This window comes from Lutra lutra, chromosome 6, assembly GCF_902655055.1.
Source record: "Lutra lutra chromosome 6, mLutLut1.2, whole genome shotgun sequence".
NCBI lineage: Eukaryota > Metazoa > Chordata > Mammalia > Carnivora > Mustelidae > Lutra > Lutra lutra.
The window spans coordinates 61,012,241-61,034,978 of NC_062283.1; the positions used below are offsets into that span (position 1 = coordinate 61,012,241).

Here is a 22,738-nt window from a genome sequence, read left to right on the forward strand (position 1 = left end):
TTTTAGTTCTGTTTCATTATGAGACTCAGGCAAGTCACAAGAGGCCCTGTGTCGTACAGCTCTTCTCGTGCTGAGCTGTAGAGTGTATCTTACAGGAAGAAAAAATCATGCAGTTTTAGTATCCATTTTCCCATTTTCTTTTATGGGAGTATTTTATCCCACTATGGTTATTCATACACACTCTATATGTACATGTGTATGTACATAAAATTATATAAGCTTCAAGCTTTCTGTAACGTCCGCAGTGTACAGAACTCCTTGGAGATCACTGTATTTTAGCGAGGAGGAAAGGCCTCTGCTAGTGTCTGTTTCCAAGCTTTTCACAGAGACTATAAATGAGGCCTGGGAAGGCTCTAACGAGTCAGTAATTTATAGACTACTAAGACAGTTAATTAGAAGTGATTCTTGAGCATATCCAATCAAGAACACATGTTTATAAAGGACAAACAGATTCAACACAACATGTCCCTGACCTAACCAAACCCAATCAATTAACAAAATGGGATCTCTTAGTTTGCATATCTCCCACTCCCCCCAAAATAGAATCGCTCACCACTTGTTAACCACACTGACTTTCTACCAGACAGAGTGATGGCCCCAGAAGTGTTCAGATCCAGCACCCAGTTACAGTGTAGGCAGCAGGGTCTACAAAACAGGAAGAAAGCCCTGCTTGCTTTTTTGCCTTCTTTCCTGGTTTGACTTGATGTGATAATTCATTGCAGATTTCTTTTTCTTTGACAGAGTGCCTACCGCAGGAATGGGATGGCTTTTCTGGCCTGCTGATGGGACTGTGACTCTAACAACAGGAAAGGCAATGTTATATTAAGGTGATTTCTGTTCCCCTCTTTGGACAAAATAAAATACAAGTTTACCTTCTCTGTATCCTCAGGAGTGGGCTGGTTTGTTGTGACTATCAACTGGCTGACTGCAGCTCTTTTTTCCAGCCCTCTCAATGCTTCGTCTTGTTTACTGGCTGGGCCGTTTAGCTAATTAATGGCAGGATGTTTGGGATAGTGTGTAGGTGGACAAGAATGCAGATCACACAATTTTGAAATTTTAATTTGGAATGGATTTACTGCCGTCAGCTCACATATCTTAAAAGCAGTGTCTTTTCTCCACCACCGTCTCCCGCCCCGCCCCCCCGCAGTGTTTAGTCTGTGTTTTATTTGATGCATTTTGTAATCCAGGTTTGGGACAAAGGAAACAAAATTAAAAGGACAGTCACTTCTCCCCTGGCACCGTCCCACCAACTTCACTTTGCAACATCTGCTGATTACATATATATCCTAAGACCACTAGTCATTTTATAAGCTCACACTAATCAGAGACATAATCAATCTGATGAACTATCTGTTCCCATCTTCGCATCCCTTGCCCCCACTTGCAGCGTACGTGTTATCTGTCGTGCCTTCTTCCCGAACTTCCTGAGGATCTGCCTATTGTGTGTGTTCTCCCTCCTCTAGGCCCTCTTCCCTTTCTTCACGTCTCTCCATCCCCTGTCCCTCCAGTCCCCAGGCCCATCACGCGCGCACACACACACACACACACACACACACACAGCCGTTTAGAAGCAAAATAATCAGAATACGTTGATTAAGAGCAGTTGAGTGATTTGCTTTCTCCCTCTGAAGCATTCCCACAGCTACACTGGGATTGTGGACTGGGTAATTTCTTGCTAATAGCAGCTGAGCTACCCTTCTGGTGTCTCTACTTTTCTCCATTAAATGAGGAACTCAAACTTTTGAGAATAAATCAAAATGTAGCAGATGTAATTGTACAGTTCCTGCTTCAACTTGAATTACAAAAAAGGAAGTTATTTCTTTAATTTGGTAGGACTTCTGTGCAATTTTATTTTTATCGTGGTTTTTGCACAAACCGAAAGAGCCTTTTGTAAAGCATTAATAAAAACAGAAATAAGAAGCATGAAAGATTTTCCTCCTGTGACCAAGTGATCGTGAGTCTCCATTAATATGATTGTGCCATACTGTTGACATTTGTTAACTATCATTTACCTGTTCTGTGTTAGTCCTTCTGGAAAAAATCTTCATGTCAAGAACAAAAAAATGCAGATATATAATACCAAAAAATTGCCAAGGGGTTTTGATGTTCCATCTGTGCTTGTTGAAATGTATGATTAAACTTTTCTTTTTATCATCATTCTTATTTTTCTTGGCATCCCTAATCATGGAAAATTATAAGCTTGCAGTAAACAGCCTAACTTCTAAAACGACAGCATTTATTGTATTTGGTTTCGATCTGCCGGGCTTATAGATGTATAAAATTTTCAGGGGCTAATTTTTCACATCAAAATTCCTGCTCTCCCACATTATATATTTTAAAGTATGCACAAGGCAAAAAAACACAGGGTTTAGGTTTTTTTCCCTTCATTTTATTCTACCTGATCTCCTTATAGTCCCAGAGAAGGAAGACTCAACGTACATTTCTCTCAGAAATATGACAGGTCTGTGTTTTTGTTGGTCTGGCGTATGTTTGTCTATCTTGAACAGTCTGACAGGTAATTATTTATAAAATCTGGTTTTACCCAGTAAGTCCATATAATAACCTTTCACTTTTCATCATAAGCCAGTGAGCTGAATTTAGAATAAAACAAGGTCATTTATGTGTGTCCCAAACCAGCCTAGATGTCCCCATAATTGCTCAATATTAATATTTTTAATTCTTTTTTTTCTTTTCTACACTTAGCTTCTTTCTCTGACTCTTTCAGCAACACTGAATTTGAAATAAAACTCAGTGAAATAAAATGAAATAAAATTTTCTTAAGCAGCGGGTATACAAAAAAATGTATAGAAGGAAAATCTCAGAAAATGTGACTTCAGTAAATTGCTCTCTCACGATTAAAATGTTAGGTAAAATCATAAAATGTTAGAGCAGAAGAGAGTCTTGGAAATCATTGCAAACAACCATTCATTTTCCCAAGGAAAGTATGTAGTCTGGAGAGGGAAGTTAACTTTCCCAAGGTCACTCAGCAGTGGCAGTGACGGCCCAGAGACCAGATCCATGGCCCCTAATTCTCAGGCTACCATTTTGCTCCACCATACTGGATTTGCATAAGATACTCCCAAGTCACATGGAATTTTATGGCATGTTTATCCTAGATGATAACCTACATTTATTTTTAAATGATACTAGTTTGGGCATATTATAAAGCGTAAGTGTTACATTAAAATCTTCAAAGGGACATGGTAAAATTAAATAATCTGTATTATATGTCAGTTATCATCAGTTTTTTGGTTGTTTTGTTGTTGTTGTTTTTTAAAGATTTTATTTGTCAGAGAGAAAGCAAGGGCAGGGGGAGCAGCAGAGGGAGAGGGGGAAGCAGGCTCTCAGCTGAGCAAGAAGCCCAATGCAGGGCTTGATCCTAGGACCCTGGGATCATGACCTGAGCCAAAGGGAGACGCTTAACTGACTGAGCCACCCAGGAGCCCCTATATATCAGTTTAAAAAAAAAAAAAAAAAAAAAAAAAAAGGTCTGCAAGCAGGGGAGAGGGAACTAATATACTTTGAGCACCAACTCTGTCAGGAACCTCACCTCTGGGATTTCATTGATCTTCACAGTGATTTCATGAGATAGAAATCAGAAACAAAAACAACTACATCAGGCTCATTTCTAAATCAAATGTGAATACACAAAATAATCTGTATTTTTGTAGCCTTGTGTTTTGGAGATCAAATCTGAAAAAAATAAGTAAAACCCAACAAATCAGTAAAAATAGCCCCTCTTATGGGAAATTGACAGGGCCTCGAAGATTTGAGGGTAAAGGAAATAGAAATATTTCTCCCTTCACCTAAATTGGGAATGTGACGTTCCGAACATGCCGTTTTGAGGCCATGTCATTAACCTTCCTGCCTTCACATATTGCAATAGTTAAGATTCAGAAATAATGTTCCAATTTTAGAACCAAGAGTTTTTATTTAAAAACCATCAGAAAGGGGCGCCTGGGTGGCTCAGTGGGTTAAAGCCTCTGCCTTCAGCTCAGGTCATGGTCCCAGGGTTCTGGGATAGAGCCCCATATGGGGCTCTCTGCTCCGCGGGGAGCCTGCTTCCTCCTCTCTCTCTGCCTGCCTCTCTGCCTACTTGTGATTTCTATCTGTCAAATAAATAAATAAAATCTTTAAAAAATAAAAAAATTAAAAAAAAATAAAAACCATCAGAAGCACAAATATTTTTAAAATGGTGTATATAATTCCTGTATCTGGGGAAAATTCTTCATTTATCACTGTTTGTCCTTTGTTTCTGTAAAATAATAATCCACATGAATGCTTTTACCACGTAGAAGACAAATACACATAAGTGGCGATTCTTGGTCTGAAAGAAGACAAGTTTACTTGTCTAGAAATTAGAAGGTTTAATTTTATGAAAAAATGTTATATAGTTCCCAAATCAGGTATTTCTTTCCAGTTCATATAACCCCTTGTGTAAAACTGAATCACTACAGAGAAATATTCCCTCCTCTACCCTCCTGGAATTTAGATAGAACCTTCCCAGGTTGCATTTAAAATTCTGCCTTCAACCATGTATACATCTCATAAAATATTTTATGGTTTCCGGTATGCTCTGGCTGAACATTTCATAGTACATAAACACTTCTGCAAATAATAGGAGGGCATCAAGCTGAATGACTGTGTCACGGCAGTGGCTCCCACAGAAAGCTGATTCTCCAGCAATGTATTTTTCTTATTTTTATCTCCTTATTCAAAATCCAAGATAAAACTTTCTGTGCTTTTAGAGTAAAGGGGAGAGGGGTGGAGGTAGGCGCGGGACTCTAACAGTGTTCCAGGAGCTGTGTTCATTAAAGCAGAGGCTTTCCACAGAGGGCATGAAGCCAAACTTAAAACAACAAAACCATGCCTGCAGGAATTAGATATGAATGTGATGGCCAAATAAAGGCCAGATGCCTTTCAAAACTCAAATATTAAAAAATGTCCTATCTCTTAAAGTAAGTCTCCAGTGTTGGGAGTGATACTGTAGCACTTAAAAAAAAAAAAAAAAAAGCCAACACAAGGAACGAGACTTGCATTTGTTTTCTGGAACAAAATATCAGCTATTCAAGCCATCATAAGTCATTGGAGCTTTGGCAATTGAAGCATGTTTTAAAACAATCAATTCCTAGAAAGTCACAAAAAACCTACATACAATATTTCATTGTTGGAAACCACTGTAACTCTGTATAGAGCATTATATTCATGTTCCTCCTTCTGCTCATCGCCACCTAATATTCACTATTCCATTTTTTTAAAGGAAAAAAAATTACTGGCAATTCTTTATTGGGATATTGGGAAAATCAAAAAATTCTGGGAAAAATCAAGAATCAAGATGATCGCTTATTTAATTTTACTCAAACCAGGTTAACGCTTTGCTTGCTATCAAAATGAGGCTATGTTGTACCAGCGTTTTAAGAATAAGTTTGACATAATAATTACAGCACTCCATGTGCCATCCTGTGTACCAAGTACTTTGTCCGAACTGTTCCATTAGATACTCACAGCCCCTTTGCAGGATGCGCACTGTTACCCCCCACCCCACCCTCCGTTGCCCAAGGGTAGCAGAGAGGAAGCCAGTGGAGCTGGCATTTGTACCCAACGCATTGACCCCCAAGCCCATATCCTTCGCCACTGTTCCACCACATGGAGCATGCTCAAGTATAGGTTTCTAATAATGTATTAAAGAGAATTGTTGCTCTGAACCTAGAAGCACTTCTCAATACCAGAAAACTGGTTACAAGAAAATTCCATTTTAACTGAATATTCTTTCTCTAAGGCCAAGTACTAGGTATATAATGGGATACCATATCACATGCCATAGACTATAGTTACGTTGAATGATGCCAAGTCCTCTATAATGTCTTAAATCCAAAGATAAATACATATGATCAATGCACATACTCAGAATCCCTATACAAATTATAAGAAAATCCCTCAAAGATCCAAGATCCATGTTTATAAAGCCTCCTTTATGAAGATCAAATTTCTCCAGAAGGCTCTAACTACTTATGCTACTGTTTTATGCTTTCATGCAAGGTATGCTTGTCCTGTTATAAAATAATCCCCATCTTGTGTACATCGTGTTTGCAGTGGCAGATACAGAGGTACATATGACAACCCCTGAAACTTTGTACAAATGCCTTTTTTAGTTGTTTGCTTATTAATGATGACATAGTCATTCTTTCTCTTGGCCAGGGATTGCTGTGCATGTGCTTGGGGGGAATGGCGGACAGGGAGAGAGAAGAAAGTGGAAAGAAACTTGCTGAGCATGATATGAATCAGAAACGATTATTTTCCTCTCTCTGTAGTCAGCAGCTTCTCTAATTCAACCCCAGGTCTGCTCTGCCTCAGTTCAAGTTACTTGCTGACTTAGGTCCCTTAGGATTCCCAGCTAGCAACGGACCAGACTACCTGCAGCGTTGTTTTCTGAATGGCATGGATTGACTTCATTCAGACCACTTCAAGAAGTTAGTTCACCAGCCAGCACATTGGCCACTTCTTGTCACTTAGCCAAGGTGTCCCTAAGCAGCGGGGAGTGTGTGTGGCTGGTGGGTTGGCTGGCCACACTTCCATAGATCTGACCCGCGAAGAGACAGTGAGCCCAGACAGATTAGGCAGTTTGTTAGTTATGCAGCAACATAGGCAAGATCAGCATGGTGTCAACATCCTGTGTTCCAGGAAGGGGGGCCCAGATGACACCAGACATGAGGGTTGGGGTACTTTACCATGGTCTACCATGCAGTGCCAAGCCTAAATGACAGGCAAGCCGTCTCTTAGCTGGCACCCGTTTCCGAAAGGAGGTGTTTCCCCCACGGTATGTAGGACATGCTGTTCCCAGCATGAAAAATAAATCTGCCTCCCCTCTCCTAGGTTTTCATGGTGGCCTCCTTCCCTAGCTCTTTCCCATAAAGGTTGCCTCCATGCATGCTACCTTCTGCTTCCTCTGAGCTAATTATGGCCCTCTTGTTCTTTATACTTCCTGTTTGGTGTCACTAATTGTCTCTCTGTGTGTCTCGTAGCCTGCACCAGATTAAGAATTTCTTGAGGGCAAAGTCTTGAGCATGTACCCCCTTGAAATCCCCACATGCACATATTAGGTATTCAGTAAACATGTGTTGGTTGGTTGGTGGAAACAAAGTTATTCATTTAAACATAAGCACAGAATTATTTTTTTGTTGTTTGGTTAAATGTGTTTAATCTTGTATTGATGCTTGTTTGGCTCAAATCTCATGAACTGTAGATGATCACAGCTTTTTTCTTAAAGACAAATGCAGTGTCTCGGAGAAACCAGAGCCCTCTGGGCATGGGGCTTCTTGGAGCCTGTATGAGTAGGTCACTGTCACTTCAGTCTTATTGGAAGGGATTAGTGACCTCGGAAAGAGAGGTCACCTCACTCACAGTTGTACTACTAAACCTAGGAACATTTTTGTTCCATCTGCATCTGTACATACCTGGGAAGGAGTTAGAGACATACTTGCTATTTTTACATATAGCAACATCTTTGAAAATGTGCCAGTTCTCCTACTGGTTTATTTAAAGACAGTGAGCCATTCTACAATGACATTTCCCTAAAGGTAACAGCAGTAATATGTCCACTGAACATAAAGCAAATATGAAGATCTATTTAGCTTGAAAATAATGAGATTTTTGTGAACTGGAAGCAACAGTTTATCACCCAAGATTAGCTTACAATTAAAACATCTGGGTTTTTTGTCTCTGTTATTCATTCATTCAGTCGGTCAGCCCTTCAGTCATTCCATCATGTAAAAAAAAAAAAAAATAGCACCCTTGAAAGTTGAAAAATCAACGTAAAGTCTGTAATTCCCAAGCAGTGAGCCAGGGACCTGTGCAATTCTTGAAAGGGACCTGGGAGGCCACCTACATTAAATTACCTGTAGATTAAATAAACATGTTTTGCCCATGTAGGTGCCACTCTAGTTTTAAATATATACATATGTGCTCATGTGTTTTATAAAATTCGATTCATTTAAAAGGGATCCTGAAATCCTGGTAACTTTTTGACATGACATATGATTTTTCATTCAAGGGTTAACAAAAGTACAAGTTACAGAATGCATGGGTCCGTGAATTTCTTTGTGTTAAAAAGTGATTCTCAAGCTCAAAAAAAAAAAAAAAAAAAAGCTGTTGCTTTCTGTGCTCTCACAGTAACTTTCGTCGGGCTCTTCTGTCCTGTGGTGAATGGATTGGGCCTTCTGAAGATTTTGAGCTGCTGTAACTTAGATTTAAGTGTATATTTTTCCTGTGACATAAAGTATCACCTGAACCTTTTTTTTTAATATGTCTTATTTTGAGGAAAATTTATAATCTTTTTAACATTAGGACGTTTCGCTTTTCCTGACATTTTATTGCTTTGCGTATTTGAAACATTTCAATCCCAGACAATAAATACTATGTGATTATTGTTTTCATATGGATAGGCTATTTCCTCCTGGTTTTTCCCAACCCCTTTTCCCAGCTAATAATACTCAGAAATTTATTAATACTTAACTGTGCCATTCAGCTTTTCCAGAATCGTGTATAATGAATGTTAAAAGAGAGACAGGTCTCAAAGAGTGGTAGTAGCGCTTAAAAAGAAATTGAGGCATGTTTTCTTTTAGTTGGATTTCAAATGTTTCCTGTTCAGGTGAAATGAAGATTATATGTATTCCATAAATCATTTTTGTAAACTATCCTAACCAGTGATTGCATTAAATGGTATCTTTTTATATCCTTGTTATGGAAGCGAAACAGATCTCAGCAAAGTAGGCGGATGTGAGCCAAGTAGGGCCACGAGGCCTCAGTGTGGGAAAGCACCCACTTTTAGACCTCTCCTCACGGCTCCCTCCCCTTCTTCAGGTCTTTTGTCAGATACCACTTTCCCATAAGGTCTTCTCTGCCCACCTTTCACATACTGAAACCCCAACCTCTGCCCTAGCACCCCATACCCCTGTTCCCTGCCTCCTTTTGTCACCCTAACACCTGCTTACCATTTCATATACTCACATGGTTTGTTCATTCCCTCCTCCTTCTAGAACGGACTGTCTGCTGCCATTGCCTCCAGCTCTTAGACCAGGCCCAGTATCTACTATATGCCAGTCAATGCTTTACTAGATGGACAAATCATCGTTCAGTCTTTAATTCTGCAAAGTCTTGCAACGCCATACCCGTGGGGTTGCCCTCCAGCCTTGCACTGTTCCTTCTCACTTCTGGCCTGGCCTGTCCTTTTCTCCCCTCCTTCCCCCTGACTTTCCCAAGTCCTCTGAACTTCCTCAGCTGTGTTCGTCAGCACAACTTTCTAAAAAAGGTCTATGTTTTAGGACTTCCAAATCCCAGTGCATTTTCAATGGAACGAGAAGTTTGGCCACCACAAGCAAGAGTTGAGTTATGACATAGTTAGGTTTTCATTTAATGTCTTGTAAAACTTTTTGATATATTTATTTCCCTACTTATTCAAATTTTCTTTTTCCCAAAACTCCAGGTTAGCAAATGGTTTTGGTGTATTTATTTATGACCTCATAGAGTGCAGTAGTTTTTTTAGACAGGACACATAGAATATATTTCTTTTTAAAAAAAATTAGTTGAATGCAGTATCGTTTACATACAGTAATAACCCCTTTTTAGATATACAGTACAAGTCAATGACTTCTGACAAATAAACACAGCCATATAACTGCCAACACAATCAAGATGCATTAATGCCAAAAAGTTTTCTCATGTTCCTTCGTAATCGGTCCCCACCCACCACTCCTGGCAACCGCTGATCTGATTTCTTTTTTTTTTTTTTTTAACTTTTCCGTAATAGCAAATAAATTTAAATAGTTCTAAACAAGTTTGGATTTAAGGTTTTTTTGTGTCTAACTTCTCTCACTTAGCATAATGCGTTAGAGATTCACCCATGTCGTCGTGTATCAGTAGTTCACTTCCTTTTATTGCTCAGTAATATTCCATTCTGTGGATGACCACAGTTTGCTTATCTGTGTAACTGAGTGGACATTATTATTGTTTCCAATTTCCGGCTATTAAGAATAAATCTGCTATGAACATGGATGGACAGAGCTTTTTGTGGACTTACATGTTCATTTCTATTAGGTAGATACCTAGGTGTGGGATAACTGGGTTATATGGTAAGTAAATATTTAATTTTCTAAGAAAGTGTTTTCCAAAGCGTCTGAACCTATGGGCCCTCCCTCCAGAAATGTGAGATTTCTACTTACTCCATAACTTTGCCAGCATTTGAATATGATTCATTCTGTTGTTCGTTTTGTTTTAATTTTAGCCATTCTGATAGGTAATAATATCTCACTGTGCTTTTACTTTGCTTTTCTCTGTAGACTAATGATACTAAGCATTTTTCATGTTCATTTGCCATCTGTAGCTTTTCTTTATTGAAGTGTTCAAATCTTTGGTCCACTTAAAAAAATCAGTTGTTTTCTCTTATTAAAATATAAGAGTTCTTTTTATAGTCTTTATACAGAAATATGTTTTCCACATATTTTCTCTGAGTCTGGGGCTTGACTTAAAGTATATTTGGAAGAGCTGAAATTTTTAATTTTGAAGGGGTCCAATTTTGGGTTTTTATTCTTTTATGGCTTATACTTTCTGTCTTATCTAATCTTGAATTAAGGCCAACAAAGATTTTCTCCTATGTATTCATCTTCATATTTTAAATTTTGACTTTTACATCTAGGTGTTTTGATTCATTTTGAGTTTATTTTTGTATATGATGCAAAGTGAGGGTTGAAGTTCTTTCTTTTTCCTTTCTCCATATGGATGTCTGATTGTTCCGAAACTATTTGTTGAAAAGATTTATCCTTTCTTCATTTATTTATCTTGACATATTTATCTAAAACCATATATACATGGGTCTATTTTGGATTCTCTTTTGTTCCACTGATGTGTATGCTTATGCTTAGGCTGGTACCCGACTGTCTTTATTCCTAAATCATGAAATCAGGTCTTATGAATCCTTCAGCTTTTTCTTTTTCAAACCTTTTTCTTTTATTATTTTTTTAAATTCTAGGTTCTTTGCTTTTCAATAGTTCTACAAAACATTTACTGGGATTTTATTTTTTTTTAAGGGGAGAAGGGGCAAAGAGAGAGGAAGAGAGAGAATCTTAAGCAGGCCCCATGCCCAGCACGTGAGCCCTACACAGGGCTTGATCTTATGATTCTGAGATCATGACCCGAGCCAGAATCAAGAGTCAGACACTCAACCGACTGAGCCATCCAGGTGCCCCTCGTGTGCTGAGATTTTGATTGGAACTCCTTTGAATCTATAACTCAGTTTGGGGGAAATTGACAATGGTGTCAAGCCTTCTAATCAGCACATATGGTATAGCTCTTCATTTACTTAGTTCTTTCGTAGTTTCCCTCATCAGTGTTTTATAATTTTAAGAATATAGATCTAGTACATATTTTGTTAGATTTATCTGTGGATTTTTATGTTTGATGCTTTAAGATTTATTTTAATTTCTGGTTCATTGCCAATATATACCAATAAAATCTGTTTCTGTATATGAAAAAGAAAAAGAAAAAAATATATATATATGAACACAGATACAAAAATACTTAACCAAATACCATGAAATCAAGTCCAACAAGATTACTGGACTTGATTTCATGGTATTTGGTTAAGTATTTTTGTATCTGTGTTCATGAAAGATACTGATCTGGAATTTTCCTGTAATGATTAATACATCAAGACCAAGTGGCATTCATCCTAGTAAAGAATTGAAAAGTTCATCAGTAATGAATTGAAATGAATGAATTGAAAAATCAATCCATGTAATGTACCATTATAAAAGGAAAAACTGTAAGATATCCCAGGATGTAGAAAAATAATACAAAATTCAACATCCATTCACTAAACTCAGCAAACTAGGAATAGAGAAAGAAGTTTCCCTCAATGTGATAAAGAACATCTAAGAAAATCTTACAGATGTTTTAAGGGTGAAAGACTGAATACCCATAAAATCAGGAAAAAGGCAAGGATATTTTCACCACTTGTACACAACACTGTACCTGAGATCCTAGTCACTGCAGTAAGACAAGAAGAAATAAAAAGCATACAAATTAGAAAGAAATAAAACTTTCTGTTTGTAAATAACATGATTATCTATGTAGAAAGCTCCAAAGAATATGCAATACAAAACAACAACCTATTATAGGTAATAAGTGAGATCAACAATATTGTAGGATAAAAAGTTCATATAAAATAAGTTAGAGGAAAGACAAATAACCTGGAAAGACATAAACTACCAAAATTTTTCAAAAAGGAAAGGATAACCCTAATAGCTTTACATATAAGGTTACTCATAACTGAAGACTTTCCTACAAAGAAAACTTTGGTTCCTGGTAGCCTCACTGGTGAGTTCCTCTGAACTTAAAAAAAAGAAAAAGAAAAGAAAAAGAAAAAAAATAATACTAATTCTACAGAAACTCTTCCAGAAAATAAAAAAGTAAAGTAATTCCCTACTCATTTTATGAGGACAGCATCATCTAATCTAACAACCAGAAAAAAAGACATTACAGGAAAAGATAAATAAATAAATGTAAACTTTGGTAGTTTATATCTTTCCAGGTTATTTGTCTTTCCTCTAACTTAACAAATTTATTGGCAGAAAGTTATTTATGAAATTCCCTTATTCTTTATAAACCTATGGAATCTATAGTGATGCTTCTATTTTTAATTCCTGATATTGGCAATTTGTTTCTCCTTCCTTTCTCAACCAGTCTGAATAGAGTTATCCATTGTACTTATTTTTCAAAATAGCCTTTGGTTTCATTGATTATTCCCTTTTGTTTTTCTGTTCTCAATGTCAGTCTGCTTTTATCTTCCTTTTATTTTCTTCCCTCTGCTGCTTTGAATTTAATTCACTCTTCTTTTTTTTTTTCATTTGAGATCTTTCTTTTCTATAAACATTTTGATACTATGTGCTTCCCCCTAAGCACTGCGTCAGCTGTATCTCAGAAGCTTTGATGTGTTTTCATTTTCATCCAACTCAGAATATTTCCTAATTTCCTTTCTGTTTGTGTCTTTGACCTGTGGCTTATTTAGAAATGTGTTCATTAGTTTTCAAATTTTTGAGAATATTTCAGGTATCTTTCTGTTTTTAAATTTTAGTTTAATTTTATAATGAAGAACATACTTTATATGATTACAGTTCTTTTAGTTTGTATTTGTTTTATGGCCCAGAATATGTACATGTGCACTTGAAAACGTATTCCGCTGTTGTTGGGTGTTCTATAAATGTCAATTAGGTCAAGTTGATTGATAGTGTCCACTTTCTCTGGCTTTTTGCTTTTTAAAAAATCAATGACTGATAGAAGAATGTTGAGGCTTTGTCTATTTCTCTTTTAAGTCTTCTTAGTTTTAGTTCAGTATATGTTGAAGTTCTGTTTTTAGTTGCATGTACAGTTTGGAGTGACATGTCTTAATTAATTGTTTCCTTTAGCATCAAATAATGTCCACTTTATCCCTAGCAATTTTTCATCTTCCAAAGTGTACTAGGTCTGATATTAGTAAATTTACTTCACTGTATTAATTAATGTTTATATGGAGTATATTTTAACATTCTCTTAATTTATCTATTTCTCTATATTTAAAGTGTCTTTCTCATTGACAGTCTATAATTAAGTTGGTCTTTCACCCAGTTTTATAATCTTTATCATTTCACTGAGGTGTTCAGACTGTTTACATTTAATTATTGATATGTTTGCATTTAAATTTATAGTCTTGTCCTCATCATAACTGTTTAACTTACTAATTTGTGTTCCTTGATTTTAACTTATTTTTACCATTGTAACTCTTTAATTTGTTCATTATAATTCTCTTTAATTACCTAAAGAATACACATTTTGCAAACAAACAAAAACCTTAAAGACTCAGGAAAGCATAAAGAATACAGGAGAATTATCCACAGCCCTTTAACATTGAGATTAAACATTCTTGACATTTTATTATACCCACATGCAAATTACATTAATATAGTACATACTTCTTTGTAGCCTGTTATAATGCTTTCCTATACCAATTTTTTTACTTGTGAATATTTCATACTATGGCTGATTTACTATTAATTAATTGTATCTTATTGTTGGATGTATTTATGTTCCCAAAGTTTTATACATTATAAAATGTACATTATTTCCTGTACATATAATTTTTCCTTTGTCTTTGGCTTCTGTCACTTTCATTGTCAGCATTTTTGTTGCCCCCTGTGAAAGTAATGTGTCTAATTTTCTCTGGCTACTTTTGAGATTTTATTTTATTTTTCAGCCCTTGCAGTATGACTAGCTTATGTGTAGTTTTCTTTGTAAGTATCTTTTTTGGAGTTTGTATAATTTCTTGAATCTGTGGTTTGATATCTTTCATCAATTTTTTAACATTCCCAGTGACTTTTCTTCAGATATTTCTTCTTGTCTTCTAGGACTTTAATTACATGTATGTCAGACTTTACATGACATACAATATGTCTCCTATGGTCTTTTTGTATTTCCCATGTTTTTTTATCTGTGCTTCAATTTGGATGTTTCCTGACCCATTTTATCTCTATTAACCTTCTCTTTTGCTGCATCTGAAATTCTGTTAAACAAACAAAAACTCTTAAATACAAGGAACAAACTGGTGGTTGCCAGAAGGGAATTAGATGGGGAAATGAATAAAACAGATAAAGGGCATTAAGGAGTATAGAGTTGTAGTTATAAAATAAATAAGTCATGGAGATGATAAGCCCATGTATTGAATTTTCAACTTCAGTTCTTTATTATTTTTTAGTTATATAATCACCGTTTGATTCTTGAAAATAAAAGAAAAAGTTCAAATCCCTTTCTCATTACACCCAGGTTTGGGTTGTTTGTGGATCTGCTTCTGTTGTCTGCATTTTTTTCCTCTTGGTTTTCAGTCATTTAGTTCTGTATCCTCTGCTATGACTAGGATTTTTTTATTGAGTGGCAGACGTTGTATATGAAAAAGTACAGAAGCTCTGGATGATGATTTGTTCCCAAAAGGATTTCATTTCTGATAGATAGAAGGGGGTGTAGTCAAATCAAGGTTGATCTATTTCTGCTTTGCTCCTATTCATGGAAAGTATCTCTAGGGTCTCAGCTAAAGTTTTGTGTTGTTTGCCAAGCCCTTCAACCTTGGTAAGCTCTGAAATCCAGTTTCTGGCTCCAGTCACCCACAGGATAGATGAAATTTCTGCTTACCTCCTTAGCCTCTGAGCTCCTGCTCTCAACCTACCCACATGCAACTTTGGGGTTAACATGTATTTCAAGGAGAAACTTCATGTAGAATTATAGGTTTACTTCTCTGAGTTTCCGCCTCTCTGAGATCTTGGTCCCTCAGCTATTGGCAGCCTCATGTTCCATCCTCTGGCTCAATGAAACTATGAAAAGCCCTAAACCTCTGCTTCCTCCATGGCTTTTTTTCCTCTCACATTTAAGTGGCAAATGTCCTGAGAGGAGGAAATTTCACATCCTTTTAAATCCTGATGAGTTTGATCTTTTTCTGATGCCACAAATAAAGTGTGGCCTGTCAAAGGTATCCAGACCCAAATCCCCAGAACCTATGAATGCATTATATAACATAACAAAAGCGAATTAAAGTTGGAGATAGAATTAAGGTTTCTAATCAACAGATTTTAACGTAGGAAATTTATTATATATTATCCAGGTAGGCCCAAACTAATCTTATGAGCTTTTAAAAACAGATGAGAGAGTCACCTGGGTGGTGCAGTTGGGTGAGGGTCCAATGCTTGGTTTCGGCTCAGTTCATGATCTCAGGGTGGTGAGATCAAGCCCCAGGTAGGGCTCCACGCTCAGCAGGGAGTCTGCTTGGGATCTCTCTCCCTCTCTCCCTCTGCCCCTCCCACTAATACTCTCTCTCTCTCTCTCTCTCTCTCTCTCTCTCTTTGAAATAAATCAATCTTTTAAAAAATAAATAAATAAAAATAGAAACAAAAGAGGGAGGCAGAAAAGTGGGTGAGAGAGTTGCAACATGACAAAGACTTGACATGGCTGGCTTTGAAGATGAAGTAAGGCTGCTGTGATCCAGGACAGGTGGTAGTCTGGGAAACGCCTCTTTGTTTATAGTCAGCAGGAAAACTGGCACCTCAGTCCTACAGCCCAGGAATTGAATACTCCCACCAATCTGAATGAGCAGGAAACTGCTTCTCTCCTACAGCCTCCAGAAAAGAGCACAGCCTTCCAACATCTTGACTTGATTCTTTTAAAGATTTATTTATTTTAGAGAGAGAGGGAGAGAGGGTGGGGGAGGGGGAGGGGCAGAGAGAGGCTTAAGCAGACCCCGCTGAGCATGGAGCACAGTGCAGGGCCCGATCCCACGACCCTGAGATCACGACCTGAGCCAAAACCAAGAATCAGTCGCCCAACCGACAGTACCACTCAGGCATCCTAACACCTTGATTTTAATCTGTGAGGCCCATACCAGACTTCTGACCTGGAGAACTGCAACAGAATACATTTGTGTTGTTTAAGCCACTAACTTTGTGGCAGTTTGTAATGGCAGCATATAAGACTCTTACACAATTGTTTTCTATTTTTTTGCTAGCTTTTATAATTGTTCTCAGGTCAAGGATTAGTCGCCCATATCTTGATGTATCCGTCTGAGTTCAGTCACAGAATCAGAACTAATGTACATTATGGGGTAAAGATTTTATTATAGGAACCAGATGTGACATAGTTGTGGAAGGAGCTGGGAAAATAAAAGCCTAGGAAGGAAGTTGGAGGATCAGAGAAAAAGTCACCAACCTCTGAATTTGGGAAGCAAAGCACAACCACCTGCCAAAAGTGGCTGCAGAGTGATGTCTTCTGGGAAGGTGTGGAGGAAGCCAGGCTTCTGTATAACTACCACCCCTGTGAGTTCACCACCAAGTGTCTGGTAGGAACTTTGGAGCAACTGTTGGTCAACAGTCAAGAAGAACTGCATCCAGAATGGAGGAAAGGGAGAACATGCTAGAGCTATCAGTACTTCTGCATCTCTAACTGTATCCGACCACAAGAAACTTCAAAGGTTAGAAACTGCTTCACTTCCATATTCCAAATCTTGCATAAGTTTCTCTTTGTCCAATTCTAACTCAGAACCATAGAGGGAAGGGGATTCTGGAAAAAGGGTTTCCGTTTCACCAAGTTGACGTAGTACTGGTGACCACAGTCTATGCTTTGTCGATTTGGCACCCATACATATCGCTTTTAACCATATTTTTAAAATCCTCCAAATAAAAACAATAGCAAAATACTTCCACATAACATGCTGCATGCTAACCTTTGTGGGCTTCCTCCCCAAAACCCAGGAGCTCAATCTAATTATGAGAAAAGCATCAAATGACTCTCAGTTGACAGGCATTCTACAAAAGACCTGACTAGTATTCCTCAAAACTGTCAAGGCCATCAAAAACAAAGAAAGTCTGAGGAATTATCAGAGCCAAGAGGAATCTAAGAAGATGCGACATATACTTATTATGGTTTCCTAGATGCAATTCTGATAGAGAAAAGGACATTAGGTAAAAACAAAGGAACTTTGAATGAAGTGTGGGCATTGGTGAATGGTAATGTATCAAAACTGGTTCATTCATTCTGATAAATATACAATGCCAATGTAAAATATTAATAATAGGAGAAATTCCCTGTGGAATATGGCATTCTTCACAGATACTATGGGTTGTGTTCCAGGCTACCACAATAAAGTGAATTATCACAATGAAGCAAGTTGAATGATCTTTTTGATTTCCCAGTGCATATAAAAGTTATGTGTGTACTATTCTTTAGTCTACTAAATGTATAATCATGTTTTGTCTAAAAAGCAATATACATACATTAATTTAAAAATACTTTATTACTAAAAAATTCTACTTATCATCTGAGCTTTCAGCAAGTAGCTGTATTTTTGCTGATGGAGGGTCTAGACTCCATGTTGATGGCCGCTGACTGATCGGGGTGATGGTGGCTGAGGGCTGGGGTGGCTGTGGCAGTTTCTTAAAAGAAGATGACAATGAGGTTTGCCACATTGAGTGACCCTGTCATGAATGCTTTCTCTGGAGCAGGTGATGTTGTTTGATGGCATTTTACCCACAGTAGAACTTCTTTCAAAATTGGAGTCAGTCCCTCCAAAACCTGCCACTGCTTTATCAACTACGTTTATGTAATATTCTAAATCCTTTGTGTCATTTCAACAGTGTTCACAGCATCTTCACCAGGTGTAGATTCCATCTCAAGAAACCACCTTCTTTGTTCATCCATAAGAAACAGCTCCTCAGCAAGGTTGGTCATGAGATCACAACAATGCAGTCCCATCGTCAGGCTCCACTTCTGATTCTAGTTCTCTTGCTGTTTCTACCACATCTGCTATTATTTCCTCCACTCAAGTCTTGATCCCTTCAAAGTCCTCCACAAGTACTTCTTCCAAACTCCTGTTAATGTTGATATTCTGACCTCTAACCATGAATCATGAATGTTCTTAATGGCCCCTAGAAGGGTGAATTTTTTTGAGAATGGTTTCCATTTACATTGCCCAGATCCATCAGAGGAATCACTGTCTGTGGCAGCTCTAGACTTATGAAATGTGTTTCTTAGATAATAAGATTTGAAAGTCCTAATTACTCCTTGATCCATGGGCTGCAGAATGGATGTTGTGTTAGCAGTCATGAGAACAACATTAATCTTGTACGTCTCCATCAGAACTCTTGGGTGCATTGTTAATGAGCAGTACTATTTTGAAAGGAATGTTTTTCTCTGAGAAGTAAGTTGCAGCAGTGGGCTCAAAATATTCGGTAAACCATGTTGTAAACAGATGTGCTGTCATCCAGGCTTTATTCCATTTAGAGAACACAGGCAAGTAGATTTAGCATTTCTGAAGGGTCCTAGAATTTTCAGAATGGTAAATGATCATTGGGCTTCAACTTAAGGTCACCAGCTGCATTAGCCCCTAACGAGAGAGTCAGCCTGTCCTTGGAAGCCTTGAAACCAGGCATTGACTCTTCTCTCTGTCTGTCTGGCATCTTCTTCCAACAGAAGGCTGTTTTGTTTACACAGAAAATCTGTTGTTTACCATAGCTGCCATCTTGGATGATCTTAGCTAGATCTTCAGGAGAACACGCTGCAGCTCTTACACCAGCACTGGCTGCTTACCCTTGCACTTTGATGTTATGGAGATGACTTCTTTCCTTAGATTCCATGAACCTACCTCTGCTAGCTTCAGATTTTTCTTCTGCAACTTCCCCCCCCTCTCTCAGCCTTCACAGAATTGATGAGAGTTATGGCCTTGCTCTGGATCAAGCTTTGGCTTAAGGGAATGTTGTGGCTGGTTTGATCTTCTATCCAGACCACCAGACTTGCTCCATCTCGGCAGTATGGCTCTTTCATTTTTTTTACCAAGCTTGTGTTCACTGGAGCAGCACTGAATTTCCTTCACGAACTTTTTCTTTGCATTCACAACTTGGCTAACTGGTTGGACAAGAGGTATAGCTCTCCACTGATCTGGGCTTTGAACATGTCTTCCTCACTAAGTGTATTATTTCTAACTTTTGACTTGAAGTTGACCATGCAACTCCTCCCTTTCACTTGAACACTCCGAGGCCATCATAGGATTTAGTGGCCTAATTTCAGTATCACTGTGTCCCAGGGAACAGGAAGACCTAAGGAAAAGGAGACAGACGGGGAAACAGCTGCTCAGTGGAGTAATCAACATCAGAACACACGCAACATTTACAGATTAAGTTTGTCATCTTATATGAATAGGGTTCATGATGTCCCAAAACAATTATAATAGTAACATCAAAGATCAGTGATCACATATCACCATCACAATATAATAATAATGAAAAAGCTTGAAATATTGCAAGAATTGCGAAAATGTGACATGGAGATATGTGATAAGTGAGCATACGCTGTTGGAAAAGTAGCATGGGTAGACTTCCTCGATGAAAAGTTGCCACAAACCAGCAATTTGTAAAATCCGCAATATCCGCAAATCTCAATAAAATGAAATGCAATCAAATGAGGTAGGCCCATATGTGGGAACTTTGTATTGTCTTTGCCATTTTTCCATAAATGTAAAACTATTCTAAAATAAAACTTTATTTTAAAAAATAGAATATAAAGATTTATTCATTTGGAGGCAATGTTCTTTTCTCTAAATTATAATTCCCCTTTGATATCCTGTAACTTAAATACAAAGATCCATGGCTAACCACTATTAATACCTCTTATGTTAGCTAACAAGGGAATGGGAAGGTGAGCACGGGGTGGAGATAAAGAAAAAGAGGTCTTTAATACCTAAGCAAATATGCTGTATTTATACAAAAGATTTTTGGTTTTTTTGTTTTGTTTTGTTTTGTTTTGTTTTGTTTGTTTTTTGCTTTGAGAGATAGGGAGGGGCAGAGGGAGAGAGAATCTTTTTTTTAAGATTTTATTTATTTATTGGTGAGAGAGAGAGCACCAGCAGGGAAAGCAGCAGGCAGAGGGAGAAGCAGGCTCCCCACTGAGCAAGGAGCTCAACGCGGGACTCAATCCCAGGACCCTGGAATCCATGACGTGAGCTGAAGGCAGACACTTAATGTACCCAGCCACTGATGCATCCCAGGAGAGAGAGAATCTTAAGCAGGCTTCCGTGATGCAGGGCTCCATCTCATGGCCCCGAGATCATGACCTGAGCTGAAATCAAGAGTCAGACGCTCAGCTAACTGAGCTGCCCAGGCATCCCTGTATTATACTAAAGTAAGAAAGAAACACTCCTAATTGTCCAGTGGTCATAGCTGGTATTTATGACTTCCTTCTTCCGCTGGCCAATCTCTATTCCTGTTGCTCTCATCAGTAGACACTTGAGCTGGAATGCTTTTCCTGATGGGGTGACCCTTCCTATTTCTGTTTCAGTGCTCTTTTGCTGCGCAATGAACCACCCCAAAATTCAGTGGCTTAAAACAGCAGTGATTTATTATTTCTCATGATTTGAGGGGCCAAGGGTTCATGCAGTCTTCACTAGGTGGTCCTACTACTGCACATGGCATCGTCTGGAGGCCACTGAGCTGGACCAGATGGATCAAAAGGCTTTGCTGGTAGATTTGGAGATTTTGAGCCTCAGTGATCTCTCCTTTCCCTTGTGACGAGCTTTGGCTTCCTCACAACATGGTAGTTTTCAGGGTAATTGAACTTAAAAGGCAACTGGCATTTAACAGAGATCAAATACAAACCACCAGACCTCTTAAGGCAAGGCTCAGAAGTCCCACAACACCACCTCTGCTATATTTGGCACTCAAAGCTAGCCACAGGGCCAGTCCAGATTAAAGGGGAAGGGAAATACCCTCTCCCTCTTGCTGAGAGGAGCAGCAAAGAATTTGTGCCCATTGGCAATCCACTAAACCGGTCATGGAAATTTCCTCTAAGGTAAATTTCCAGAATCGGCACTGCTGCATCCAGGATATTCATGTTAAAAACTTGACATGTGTCCAAAAGTCCCTCCATTCAGTTTTGCCAGGTTGCATTCTCATTAGCGGTGTTCACCAATCAATTTCTCTGCGCCTTCACCAACACTGGGTGTCATTACCCTTTTTAGCCTTTAGCAGTTTAAAGACAGGGAAAGTCTGATTGTCGCAGGGTTTTTTTCCCTGCATGTGTGAATACCATTGAGACCAAACATTTTTCATGTGTTTATTGGCCATGTCTAGATGTTCTTTTTTTGAATTGCCTAATCTTGCACTTTGCCCATTCTTTTCTTCGGCTATTCTTGGTTTGAGTGTTGACGTTGGTCTGAAATCTGGGTTATTAAAGTTTAACCGACCTCAGACAACCCTACCGGGTTTTTAAATATTATTACTTACTCTTGCCCAAAATAATCTATCTTCATTTCCATTCGTTTATTCTTTATTTCCCTGGATCGTCACCTTTTTCAGTCCTTTTCTTTTCTTAGATTCACAACATTAGAACTGCAAATCCCCTTGGTTTTCCGTTGAGGCTATTAACACAAAAGAAGAAAGGGGGGTACCTGGGTGGCTCAGTTGGTTAAACCTCTGCCTTCAGCTCAGGTCATGATCCCAGAGTCCTGGGATCGAGTCCCACATCAAGCTCCCAGCTCAATGGGAAGTCTGCTTCTCCCTCTGACCTCCCCTCTCATGCTCTTTCTCTCTGTCTCTGTCTCTCTCTCTCAAATAAATAAATAAAATCTTTAAAAAAAAAAAAAAAAAAGAAGAAGAAGAAGAAGAAAGGGTCTTGTCCAGAGATTCTGACAGGGACTTGGGAGGAGGGGATTCTCCCCTGTTTGGACCCATAGGACCAGCCTTTCAGCTTCTGGTCAAAATGACACCAACAATGCATTTAGCCCATTTCCCACAGGGTTTGTGTCCTTAGGTCTGGCACTAAGAAATTCAGTTTATCTATAACTTTTGCCTGGATCCTAAATTCTCCCTGCTTCTAAATGGCTCTACCTCTTGCTACGTGGTATTTGATAAATTCACTTTGGGGCCTTGGATTCTTCAGTTAGGTAGGAGCATTGACTTTTTTTTTTTTTTTTTAAGATTTTATTTATTTTGAGAAAAAGAGAGCACAAGCAGTGACAGAGGGAGAAAGAGAATCTCAAGCAGCCTCCATGCCCGCTCAGAGCCTGACATGGGGCTCGATCTCACAACCCTGAGATCATGGTCTGAGCCGAAACCAAGAGTTGGATGTTTTACCGAACTGAGCCACCCAAGTGCCCCAGGAGCGCTGGACTTCTGTTAGATGACTC

The 22,738-nt window shown here is 38.3% G+C and overlaps 1 protein-coding gene across 1 annotated transcript in view; it reads left to right on the forward strand.

Moving 5' to 3' along the window:
• Window positions 1-22,738, forward strand: part of SUPT3H (SPT3 homolog, SAGA and STAGA complex component) — a 566,769-nt gene that overhangs the window by 537,430 nt on the left and 6,601 nt on the right. The window contains exon 12 of the mRNA XM_047733198.1: window positions 742-827. Within this exon, the coding sequence (XP_047589154.1) occupies window positions 742-783 (42 nt within the window). The 3' untranslated portion in view covers window positions 784-827. The remainder of the gene's footprint in view (window positions 1-741; window positions 828-22,738) is intronic.